At 40.7% G+C, this 13,110-nt stretch overlaps 2 protein-coding genes across 2 annotated transcripts; both read right to left on the minus strand.

The window, feature by feature from the left end:
- Positions 1-198: 198 nt before the first annotated feature.
- vopp1b (VOPP1 WW domain binding protein b) lies at positions 199-4,797 on the minus strand. Its single transcript, XM_088363934.1, has 5 exons — positions 4,375-4,797; positions 1,382-1,440; positions 1,172-1,249; positions 968-1,101; positions 199-657 (listed from the first exon to the last, which is right to left on the minus strand). Exons 1-5 carry the CDS (start codon positions 4,423-4,425, stop codon positions 461-463), a joined length of 519 nt encoding a protein of 172 aa, XP_088220060.1. The 5' UTR covers positions 4,426-4,797; the 3' UTR covers positions 199-460.
- On the minus strand, positions 4,433-12,987 carry stk17a (serine/threonine kinase 17a). The gene is made up of 8 exons (XM_088363933.1): positions 12,546-12,987; positions 10,110-10,322; positions 8,049-8,196; positions 7,846-7,972; positions 7,697-7,745; positions 7,421-7,597; positions 6,668-7,343; positions 4,433-4,573 (listed from the first exon to the last, which is right to left on the minus strand). The coding sequence occupies exons 1-7, from the start codon at positions 12,728-12,730 to the stop codon at positions 7,004-7,006; spliced, it is 1,239 nt and encodes a 412-aa protein (XP_088220059.1). The 5' UTR covers positions 12,731-12,987; the 3' UTR covers positions 4,433-4,573; positions 6,668-7,003.
- Between the last annotated feature and the right edge of the window lie 123 nt (positions 12,988-13,110).

Below are 13,110 nucleotides of genomic sequence, written 5' to 3' on the forward strand. Positions count from 1 at the left end.
AAAAGTTAAATCCAACAGGTACAATTAGATATTCACATTTTTTGAAATCCTAAAAAAAAAAAAACATTCTAAATATTAAATCAATTATTGTGGTGGCTGAGGTCAAGTCATATCAAGTCATCATCATACTTCAACAGTTTCCTAGTGGACTGAACTTTCTCTGGACTGAATCTGAAAAAAAAATTGCATCGACACAAATCATATCTCATTTTTTATTACATGTTGCATTTCATTGGCGTTATACATTGTGCAGTAGGGAGGCAAAAGGAAGCTGGTGACAGTGAATCCGCCTGGTCCACTTGAATGAAGAGAAAATAAGAGGTGAATGCAAATGAATGCGTGAGGGTGCATCAAGATTTTGGTTGTCTTTTCTGCAGGACAACAAACTGTGTGTTGTCACGCCAACAGTTAAAAGTTCAAATGACAGCTTTCCTCCTTCTGCTTTTTGTGCTTGCCGATGTTACTTCTTGCCCCCGTTTTGGAAAATTTGTTCATAGGAAGGTGGCGGGTGGTTGCAGTACGATGGCGGTGGGGGGTAGGTGGCCATCATGTGAGTGGTGCTGGGCTGGGGCGGGTACGTGGGGTGCGTCATGGCAAGTGTCGGGTCACCGGCCGTCATCCCGCCGAAGCCTTGCATACTTCCTGGCTGCTGGGAAACTACACAGAGCAACAATATATGCTTGTGAGGAATGTAGTCGTTTGAATATTCAGTACTACCGTAAATTTTGGATTATAAGCAGTAGCTTTTTTTACAAATTTTGAACATAAGTTTTAGCTGGTGCGGTTTATAGTCCAGTGCGGCTTATATTCCGAAAATTACGGTATATGCTAATATCTGTTAGCCCCTCTACAGCGTTTTGCATTGTATGTTAGCATTTAGCTAGTGGACTACAATTGCTCTGCTGAGTGGCCATTACTATAATTTATTTTATTTAGATTAAAAGAATTTTTACTCAATACTATTTACCCGGCGTGCTGACAGGGTGTCTGGTGAAGGACACGTTGAAGGCAGGCTCATCTCTCAGAGACGAGGGGTACATCCTTCGACGGATGAAATAGCCGGCCCCGCAGCACAAGAGTACGCCCATCATTAGCAGCACCCTGGGACAAAACAATATAGGTGGATGGAGAATGGAAATAAATAGTTGTAGGATGTTCTGAGGGTACTTACCAGAAGTACCAGAGTCTCTGGATGGACAGGGCTCTCACACAGCAGCGAGTCCCGCAGCAGTCCTCGTACGAGCGACATCTGGATTGACGGTGACACGGATAAACTCAGTAGCAATCCAACAATGAGTGAATTTTTTGGGCTAATACGATTTCATGGTAGTCAACTGGAAAGTAGGCCTTTTTAAAGTTTGTCTCGAATCACAGCACTTACATGAAGTATATTGGGTACCCGCCTTCAAAATACCAGCAGTACTTTTTGGCCTCTACGACCTAAAAGAATAAGAAAAATAATATACTGTAAGATTCACACGCTACAACAGAGACAATGTTGCAAACAAATCTTGTGCTGGTGTACCTAATGAAGTGTCCACTGACCGTCTAATCATAACACCCTTCTGTATACGATTTCATTGTCTAATTTGTGATTAATCTTAGAGTCCTTCCAAACAGAAAAACGACCCCCCAGCAACCTCTGAGCGCTCCCTTTTGCTTTCTGGAGAATCCAGAGTGCCGCTGCCTGCTGTCTGCTTAATTAACTGCCTTCCAAACGATCTCCCTGCGTGCTCATGAGACTGCCAACTTGATCAGATTTGCGAGAAGCTCAGAGTACTGAGAGGAGCCGCAGAAGAAGAACGGGGCTGAGTACGACCCAAGGGCCGCATTTGGCACTTTTACAGAGTCATGCCGGACCTAGCAAGGTCAAGATGAGGTCAAAACAAAATGCATATGGTGTGATTTCCTGAAATGAATGAAAATGATGATTTTGGATATGGCTTGATATGAAAGCCGCTCTACAACAGTGAACATTAAACTATTTTTAGTCATGATAGGGAAAAAAAACAAAAACATTGTATGCTCCGGGGAATAAAAGTAATTTATGTAACAGTTTTTGTGGAAAATATGGTCTCGGTCTGTAAAAGAAGCAACCTTATTTCACCCAGTATAAGATAACAAAAAAAACTGTGACCTTGAATTAGTTACATCCTTCAGCCATGTCAGATCAACTTTTTTTTGTCCAGTTAAAGTTATTTTCGTGATAACTACTTCCTTTTCCATGTTCTAATTATAAATCCAAATCAACTCTGAATGAAAAGTTTTGATTTCACATTCCAGATTTTGCCACAATCCATTTTCTTCATCACTTCGTTCATTGTTTTGTTCCAATTAGACAAAGCGAAAAAACTGAGAGAGGAGGAAAAATGCCCCTCTCTGTGCTCCCGTGGGACAAAAATGAGTCTTACACAAGCAGCCAATGTGCTCTACCGCTTTAAAAGCTGCTCGGAGGTTTTAGCCAAAGGACATTGGAGGGGTGAGTTGAATAGTTCAAATGATTCTACACCAAACATTAAGCCCTTGGAAGCAAAAGTGTGTGTGTGGTGATCCGGCTGCATGGCCTTTGTAGTTGCTGCTTGTGAAAGGCGTGTGATCAATAAGGAAGAACCACATTGCTCTGATACTAGGCCTCCCTAACTTGCATTCTACTCTCAGAGGATGAATATTCAATTATGGAACAGGAAAATAATTACAGCGAGTACCGATACCAGCTGCCTTATTTCAAGTATCGGGTTAAAAAAAAAACAATGGTATCGGACATCTTTGAAACTATTCAATCCTAGTCAAAGTGTTTTCTTAAACGAGAATAGAATCCATTTCTTTTCTGACCACTCTTGCTTGATTCCCCTCATCCGGTGCAATCTTGTCCCATCCATTTGGCATCCATTCACCCGGCATCAAAGCGATTTTATTGATCCCTGTTGACCGCACAGATCCCTGAGCCATTAGCGAGCCAACATGAAACATTTGATTGTCAGAGTGAGCTGAAACAACACATCACCCACTGTGCTTAAAAATACAAAACAAATTTGTGACACTGCTTTAAGACTGCCATGAAAACAATACTGACCACTCACGTTTAATTGAGATCAATAAAAATCTTTCCTTCCCCAGTTGGAAAGGATGCATCATAAAGCCATAAATCGTTGCAGCCCCTAATCTATTGTGAATTTAAATTCCCACAGCAATTTCTGTGCAGTAAATCCTGTCCATACTTTCTAAGAGCTATCAAAACTGCAGTGCGTTTATCGTAAATTATGTTGCTCAAATGACTGGGATGCATGGGGCTCGAAAAAAATCAGTTTTATGCTTCAAAGAAAATAAGCAGAGAGAATATTCACACCATATACGGCAGCCTCTGTATAACGATGTTCCAACTGGTCAGTGTAAATATAATATAACTAGAAGACAAACGACATTGGCCGTAAGGTCACATGATAATGTCATCAAGTTCTAAATATAGGCACGGAAAAGAAAGCAGGAGAGTCTGAAACAATTATGGGTTACTTTTCCCAGGTCTTCTAAGTCACCAGCATCCTCTATTTTGCTTCATTAGACATGATAAGTTAGAAATTAAGTTTGGAAACATCCATTTTCTTACATTTCCACAGTGCAGGAAAACAGCATATGGAAAAATACTGAAGTAAAATATTAAGTCAAATCTGGTCTAGTGTGACAAAATATCCTGAGTCTGCAAATTGACAACATCTGACTTAAGTCAAACCACTGATCAAAGTGAACACAGCAGGCTTGATTCCGACCACGCTGTGCGTGTACATTTAAAATGGATGAGCTCAGTCAGCTGAGTGATGATAAAATAATAATGATTCAAGTTAATAATGAATGTACGAGTGTCACACATGGGCTGTAACGGAAAATGGGGACCAGGTCGTTACCGTCAGAACAAACCTATCCCGCCTATAAGGAACTACTTTTATCTAAATAAAGCTCCTCAACTGACTTCAAAAGATTCCTGACACCAAGCTACCACTAGATGGCACCAAAGCGAAATTTTTATTGGCATGAGTGAAAAAATAGTGGGCAAGTGACCAGTCCAGGGTGTACCCCTAATCTCTCACCTTTCAGCACCTATTATTTGTGGCGTTCTGGAAACAAGCAGAGTGTCCATCTTAAAGTTAGAATCGTCCTTTTTTTGCAAACTGATTTCCCAAAAACATGTCCTACATCCCAGTGATGTCCTAACCTGTCCTCTATGTATTGCGTCTTTTTTATTCTCAAATTAAATTATTATGATATGGCTTGCACACGTGACTGGAGCCTTGTTATTATTATTTTTTGTAGAATGTAGAATTGAAAAGCAACCATGTCTGTCATACCGGGACAAAAATAACAACGTCGAGCTTGACTCACCTCTAGAAATAGCAAGAATGTCAAGGCTAAATCGGTCCGAGGATTCCTCATATCTCCACCGTAACCGCTCCACTGAATAGGCCGACGTGGAGGCTGAGCGCTTTCTTTATGGCCGTGTCGCTTTCATTCCTGCTCCCGGGGATCCACGGAGATCACATCCGGCCGGTCGGTCCCCCTGCACCACCACGGGAGTGCGTCTCTGGCGCCCGGCCGGGTACGGAGGAAGACAAGACAGCGTCGGTGAGGATTAATGGCGAGGCTGGTTTGAAGCAATGGTAGCCTGCCTGTGTGATGCTCGCTTGCTTGCTTCCAGCAGCACGCCCCTTTCGCACCCTAGTCCCCCACCAGGCTCACAAGACGTTCCTTAATCATAAATTCCCTGACCAAATTGAGGAAGAATAATCTTAATGGTATGGACGGAAATTACACCACCAATCCCGATTTTTCCCCCCATCTTTGTGACGTGGAAACAACACTTTATTACAAAAAAAAATGTATAATACAAAGAGAATGTCAAGGACTAAATTGGAACTAATGACTCTAAAGTAGAACATTCAAATCTAGGACAGAGGCGGTGTTAATTTGCCATCCCGTTGTGAATTTTGCATGGGAATAGCAGATGGTGCTTTCAAGAATGGGAAATTATAATTTAATCATGCATTTTGCGATGAAGATTGAAGACAGAAAAAATTATAATTGTGTTTTTTTGTACACCTTCATTGCGGATACTAATAATAAGGGATGAATAATATCTCAAAAGCAACGGATGTGTGTTTATTGTGATTATTGATGTATATTGTGTCATGACAAATTTGTTAGTTTGATTTAATAAAAAAGGCCATTTGTTTACTGTACACTGTTACACTGTTAATGGAATATTTTCATCTTTTTCAACGTAATATTTTTGAACGTGCGTATTACGTATGGCCATGGACGAACTTAACTCTTATTAACCTCCAATGCATGCAAGCTTAGACATTAAATGTAATTTCTTACTTTTGCTGCCACCCAGTGGTGACTGTGCGCAGCTCCTCCAACAACTTATTTGAACAGAAATAAAAAATATATATACTCTAATCTTTTTTCCAGTTATCTTACATACTGGAATATTTTTTTCATAAACCGAAAATAATTTCCAACACATTTCGAATGTTTATTTGCGGTACAAGACATTCATGTACAAATGTTTTCCCATTTTATTCAAATGTTTACTTCCCACAACCAAAGAGTCTAGAATACTCACAGTCGACATGTACAACTCGAACAAATATTTATTGGTTGCTTAGATTTTACCTTGCACTGAATGTTACACAAATACGTGACATGTATATTTAACAGAACAGTATGCTTAAATTAAATAAACAACCATTATGTACAAAAAAGAATTTGAAAAATAAAAAAAACGTTATTTTGTAAATGTAACACTTGCAAAACTTTCAATTGGGGCACCCAAAACAAATAAAAATACATCATGCGCCTGAATGTGAGTGCTGAGTTAAGATCTGCTTTAAAAAAAAAAGTCAAGATTAGATCAACCAAATAATGAGAAAGCTTTTCCTCTTTGTTTTAGTATAAAAGCAAATCAGACATATGCTTTGCAGTGTATTTACATAAGAGCTTTTTTATCTGGCATTTCCCTCCTCAATGAGATAAAAAGAGAATGTTTAGCTTATATTTTAACTGATAACTTGTGACACATTTTTGAAAGAATTTTTTTATAGTTTAGGATTTACGATTTGAGTTTTTTGGCTAACAGAGGACGCCAACATCTTCCTTTGCCTGTTTATAAATTCATTGTACACTACATTAGATAATTCCATTTTTTCCATCTACACATTGTTGCATCCCTTTTATTTTGCTTTTTAATCTCCCGTCTCGCATCTTTTACTGAATGTCCCATTTAAAATGTCATAGATAGTCGCAGAAATAAATTGGTTAAAACAAAACTGTCACTTTTGGGCCACAATGTTTTATGTTTGGTGTTTCTTTCAATGTCATTTGTACAGGTTCTTATTACATGTGCATTTTGAAATGTATACAACTATAAAGATAGTATTTTTTGTGATGTAGACAGGGCAACTAATGTAAAAAAGTCAACACTCCCAATGAAGTAACACATTAAATGTGTTAGGGCTTTTGGGGAAAGGAACCCAAGTGAAGCAAGGAAGCAGGAACAGGGTTCACTCAAGAACATTTGATTTAAATGAAACAAAAAGGCAAACAAGGCACTAATGCACATGGAAAACTAAGAATTCAAAACAACGGAGCAAAATTAACAGGAGCAAAAACTTACTTGGGTAGCAGACAAAACGTGACAGCTGAGAGCACAATGAGCCAAAGAGGACTGAAGCGAAAGCAGGGAACTAAATACAAACAAAATGACAAACACCTGGAGAAGGCACAAAATGGCCGAGGGAGATGATTGGAAGACGCAATTGGGTGAGGCTGACAAGATCAGGTGGAAACAATAACCTTCCAACAAATATTGGAAAAAAAAATGTACACAGGGAAATAAAGACCAAAGTCTAAATCAAAAGCAAATCCAAATAAGGGCATGACAGAACGGACATGAGAGAACCCCTGAATATGAACAGCTCAATCACTCTTTCTACCTCTCATGGGTGCTGTTTCAGTAGATGAACTCCCCAGGAACCTCCTGGAGGACATTGAAGGGCTCCTCAAATTTGAAGCGTTTGGAGTTGGCCTTCTTCTCGGGGACCAAGGCGTCCTTCTCAGCGACGGACGACTGGCGGCACTGGCCCAGGGTGTAGGCGGCCATGACGATCAGGTCCTCCGTCAGCGGACCTTCATCCGCCTCCTCGTCGACTCGGTTTGTGCAGGTCGTAGTCGTGACGGGACTTTCCGAGCTACTGCTGCTTGTGCTGGATGCATCCTGGACTTCTGTCTCCTGAGGGTCTTCGGGTTGAAGCCACGGGTGCTGGAGACACTCCTCGGCTGTGGCTCGATCCCTAAACGCAGATAGAAAGCCCATCTTGAAATGGGTGGAAAACAAAACGTGCACGTGACAAAAAAGATTTGGACTGACTGTGGCTGTTTACAGAGCAGAGTCTGGATGAAGGACACGGCTTGGTCCAGTTCCTGGAGCTCCTCCTCATCGTAGCTAACATTCATCTGGGAGATGTTGAGAAAGGTCTCCTGCTTGTCTTTGCCCAGGAAGGGAGACAGGCCCGTCAGCATCACGTAGGTCAAAACACCTATGCTCCTAAACAAGGACAACGATGGTGGAAAAAATGTTTTTCCATATTGTGGGCTTGGTCCATGTACTCAAAACAATGGAGAGTCATGATTTTTTTTTTCTCACCACATATCTGTCGCCGTGCTTATGGGCTCATAATTTAGAATCTCTGGAGCTGTAAGAAGAGTAAAAAAAACTTTAGCACCAATAATCTAATATAAACTCTAGTAATATAATAACCATCAATGTGGTTGAGTAGAGGAACTTCCACTCACCGACGTACTCAGGAGTTCCCATAATTTCCCGAAGCTCCTGATGGCTGCTGACGATACGGGACAGACCAAAGTCCACAATCTTAATGTCACCCAGAGGAGAGTTGCCAGTCAGAAGGATGTTCTGAGGCTGACGAAAACCCAAACAAGGTTAAATATTACTTAGGGCCAGAAAAAATGAATTTCACACGACTTGATCCACAAACCTTCAGGTCAAGATGGACAACGTTCCTCTGATGTAAAAAGGCGACTCCTTGCAGGATCTGTCTTAGCAGCCTCTTCACATCATTTTCACTGAAGCTCTCGTCTTCCTGATCGGACACACACTGGTTGAAGATTTCTCCTCCCGCAGCACTGGTTGTAGAAACAAGCAGATGATGTAAACATGCACCGATACGATGATAAATATAGAACACTCTTAACGGCTGATATGACAAAACTTGATGCCCACCATGTACCGTATTTTTCAGTTTATAAGGCGCACGAAAAATTCTTTCAATTTCTCAAAAATCAAATCAGTCTTATCATCATATTTGGATGATGAATTGAAGTTGAATTTGATTTATTTGCTGCACAACATTGCCTTAATATCCAGAAATGCACCTTATGGTTAGAAAAATACGGTGATCGCCTAAAACACCGTTAATCTCCTATTTTGTGATAACCACAAATTGACAATGAGTGAAGAAAGGAAATAGGGGCAGGTTAGTCAGGAATAGACGATGGATCCCCTTAGGGTGCCCTTGAAATAGGCTCTCTGAGGAAGGTGACGGTTGGAGGAAGTGGAAGGTATGTGAGGATTTAGTCAAGGTCAGAAGAAAAACGTTTTTGGAAAAAAGACTTCAAAATTGACGATGGATGTAAAAATGATTTTGAAAATATCATTATTTTTTTTTGTATTCAAACAAAATATCCATCGACCAAAAGAGAAACGGACCCACCTCCCTGTCACACTTTTTTTTTTTTCAAAATGGGACACAGACCTCATTAATTCCTCAACTGGAAGTAAATTTTCCAATCAAGCATAATCAAAGTGGCAAATACTCAAAACGTGCCGCCTGCATGCATGCTTGCTTTTTCCACAGAAGCAAAATGCTGAACGATGAATGACTCAATTAAAAATGATTATACGTCGAATGAACAATAGAGTTAGCAGCTACCCCTGGGTAACAAAAGCAACAAAAAGCTGACTGGCCCACTGCCCGCGTGTTGCCTCTTGATGCGAGGTCACGTTCATACACTCAGAGGCCCCGCAAAGTTTCAGTTGATTCGCTTTTTGGTTGTCGCTCTGACAATATACACCAATCCCGAAATGTAGGAGTTGGGACGGTGCCAAAATTCTGTTGGCCTGGAAAATCTGCTATGGAGAATATTGACAAGTAGATTTGAACTGTCAGGCTGCTATTTTTTTTTTTTTTTTCCGCTCACGTGACCTGACTCTTTCTCTGGGCGAGGGGCCATGCTTTTGCAAGTCACGTGCACTTGCAGTTATCATCACAACTGGAGTTCGGCTAGCATGAATCTCAACTTCAATCTTTTCGGGGTTTCGCTTTAGCCACAGATGCTTAATTTTTATTTAGATATATGTTTATTTCTTTACAAATAGTCAATGCCAGCCAGCGAGACGACAGCAGGGGAGCGAAGCTTGACGTTGGTGTCACGGGAGTGATGTCATACATACGTAGAGGTCACGGAAACAGATCCATTGTAGGTCAATACCATCTAATTTAGTAGCTGCCCTCAATGTTGTGAACACCCTTCGACCCCAATTTGTGCATGTGTGCGTTGGCGAGGAGACAAAATGAAAATGACATGAGAAGGGAGGGAGGGAGGGAGAAAGAAAAAAAAGATGGGACCTTCTTTGGCGGCATGGACCATTAAAAGACACACACGCACACACACAAACATAAACACACTTTCTTTCTCTCCATGGGAACCAGGTCAAGCATTGCCCTGACACGTCCAGTGAGATGAGATCATTGACAACGGGTGAATCTACTTACTACACTCAGCAAGATGCTATGTGTGTGTCTGTGTGTGTGTGTGTGTTGCTGATGGCGCTGGATGCATTGTTGAAATAACTCGTGTTAGCTGGACCAAATCAAATCTAGCCCAGTTAGTATTGTTGACATTTCTAAGACCAAACCACTAATTGGTGCTTGGAATCAAAACAGGGTTTTTACATCCTGTGTTGCCTTGCCGTTATTTTGACAAGGTGAAGTTTTGTTTAAATGCCGTATTTTTTAGACTATAAGCTCGATACTTACAATTCCAGGACCAGCACCATCTCAGAGGCCATTTCATAGACCTGATGAAGACTAACCACACGTTGACTGTCCGTAGCTAGCTCCAGCACGGCGATCTCGTGGATGATCTCCATACGGCAGTCCTTCCCTTTTCGCCTCTTCCTCATAAACTTTGCGGCGTATTCTTGACCGGAACATTTCTTCACGCACTTTCGAACCACAGCAAATTTTCCCCTGAGGACAAAAAGACAGACATTTTTTTCCAGTACTTTCACCCCGTGTCATGAACCCAATTTCTTGAGTCTGGGAAGAAAAAAAAAAAGTGGTATCTTGCTAACCCCAACATAAAAGCTGACATTTTTGCTACTCCGGTGCGTTTTTTGGTGTCACGACAACTGGAAACAGCAGATATACACCGCTGAGTGGTTTGGGAGACCAGGCCTGCTCTTTAGAAACCATCCTGGATGACCACAGCCTGTTCTGAAGCCGCGTCAGCACATTTCTAAAGCCGGCAGCCTCACTAACAGACTACACCCTGGTGCTTTGGGTTTTCTATGTGTGCGTGTAAACTAAGCTGATATAAAATGTTCAAAATTGATTTGTGAGCATGGCAGCAAGTCCTGTGCGTTTAATTTAATTCAATTTGACTTTCTCAAAATTCAATTTTGTGCCTATAAAATAAAAACGCATGTGACCGCTATTATATTGTCTTATGTGTTTGGAGGCAGACAAGTTGCAGGAGCAATCACTCAAAAGCTTAGTCTAGTGAGTAGCACATGAGCTAATACGCACCCAGGAAAAAAAAGCTTTGTGTCTTAACCATATGGAATTCCATTGTAGCCTCACATTTGCAGACTCTACGGAATGAGCTTGGCCACAAGCCATCTGGGACTCCGCTGCAGGGGCAGAGTATTAGCTTAAACTACATCCTCAAGCCCAGCTCGGTAACCATCTGGTGAGGGTCGTAGGGAAGACTTGGGGAAAGAACTCAGGGAACTTAATAGTTATCACGAGTGGCTGTGATCCCAAAAAAAAAAGGGCTTGAAAATGTGACCCAATTGATTTGCCAATTTGTTTTTTGTTGAAAGACTTTTGACTATCATGATATTACGCTAATAATATGTATCTGAAAATGTACAGTGGGATTTTTGGGATTAATCCGTACCGAAAAGTCTGACTAAAATCGTAATCGTCCAAAAACTTCATCATTTTTTTCATCCAGTTGACCAACATTACTAACTTATAGGGAATAACGACATTTGCAAAAATCGTGTATTCCGATTTGACGATTCCGTGATCTTTGGCGACATTTGAACTTGTGTCAGATGACTTGCTGACTACAATCCCGTAGTATGGGGAGTGTTCGGGCATTGCAGATCAATGTAACCTTTTGATTTTGATTTGGTAGTTAAGCTGAGTCACAATGTCAGGTCATACGATGCAAAGCCAGACACGCGCCTGCCCGCCCGCCCGCACACGCACTCAATCAGTCTTGCAGCTATTCAAAGAAGAAACTGACTGGTGGCTGATTTAACTTGAACTCAGCCAACAAATCTTATCTGAAAGGTTACTTTGAGGTGAGCTGAAAAAAAAAGAGTCAATTCACACCAACACTGTGACTAAAGTCAGTGTGGGTGATTATGAAAGAATATTCCATGCAGGCCTTGTGACTTTATTAATCATCATTACCCAGAAGAACTGAAATATGAACAGGAATTCATTTCACTAAACTGTAATCCAATAGTCAGGAGGTGTTTTTTTTTTAATCTGGTGACAGACCACCCACAGTGAACAATGGAAACATAATGAAATCAATCAATACTTTCAGGATTTAATCTATTTTGAAGAGCTTTGAAGGGGGCGGGGGGTTCTGGTGACCACTGAGTCTACCACTGAGTCTCACAGGGGTTAATATATTTTATATTCTTACTAACAACAGTTAGAAAGTGGCTGGAAAATAACGCCCCACAAGACTGCAAATGCATAGAGGTCAGATAAATATGGTTTGGCATGAGCATTGTTTTATAGTGCTGGTGCAGCTGTTGTGGTAGCTATGCGTGCACACATGACAAAATGATGTTAGCTGTTAAAAATAAAAAACACAATGACAAACAAACATGTTGACGCTGATTCAAACTTTGCAATGAGGCACCTGGAGTAACTCCTGGAGCCATTCAATTGCTCCATTAAAATGCAATGATCATAAACTATAGGCTTCCATGGCCAAAAAGATTAATTTTAAAAAAATTGCACAAATATAGATAATAGTTGACACAAAAAATATGGATTTTAATTAACCAAAAGCGACCACGGCAGAGATAGAAATGTACTTTTTCATTGTGTATAATCAGAAAGAAATCACACCCTTTGCAAGTTTCATTAAATTTGCATTAACGGGTTTTAAATGATTATTATTGAGGAATTGATCTAAATTAAATTGTCAGAGGGTAGTCTTACCTTCCAAGTTCTTTGCCAGGTATAATGGTGTAATGGTCGTTGAAAGGTTCGTTCTTGATTACGGTTGTAATTTGATTCAACAAGCCTCCAACGATTGTGCTCTGGATCCGATCGGCCGGCGGACTGTGCTGGTATTTGGTCCGATCGACCGTCTCCACAACGGCACTTGGATATTCGGGGATCATGGCGTCCTTGAAAATGAAAATGTTAATTATATCAAAAGAGGTCACTTTGAACTTCTGTGAAATCACTCGGTCAGAAGCTAAACTTGCTGAATAAGCAAAAGACGCGAAAAAAAGCGAGTAAACATTTGTCCTAAGGACAAATTCTGGGGGGAAATTTTAAATTAATTGCAATGTTTAGTCAAAAAATGAATAAAAAAGGCATCAAAGCATCTCATCGTGCTGGAGTTGTCAGTCCGTTTGGCTCGGCGAGTGGTTGTCAACTGACTCTCCTCGGGCTGAGAGCTTGCAGTAACCATGGAAACCATTTGATTGACAGGTTGAGTAACCTATCAGATTTAGCAAAGGAGGCAGTATTACTTTATAGCTTGTAAGTTATTATT

This window comes from Syngnathus floridae, chromosome 20 (genome assembly GCF_059516105.1).
Source record: "Syngnathus floridae isolate MCC-2025c chromosome 20, RoL_Sflo_1.0, whole genome shotgun sequence".
In the NCBI taxonomy this organism is placed as follows: domain Eukaryota; kingdom Metazoa; phylum Chordata; class Actinopteri; order Syngnathiformes; family Syngnathidae; genus Syngnathus; species Syngnathus floridae.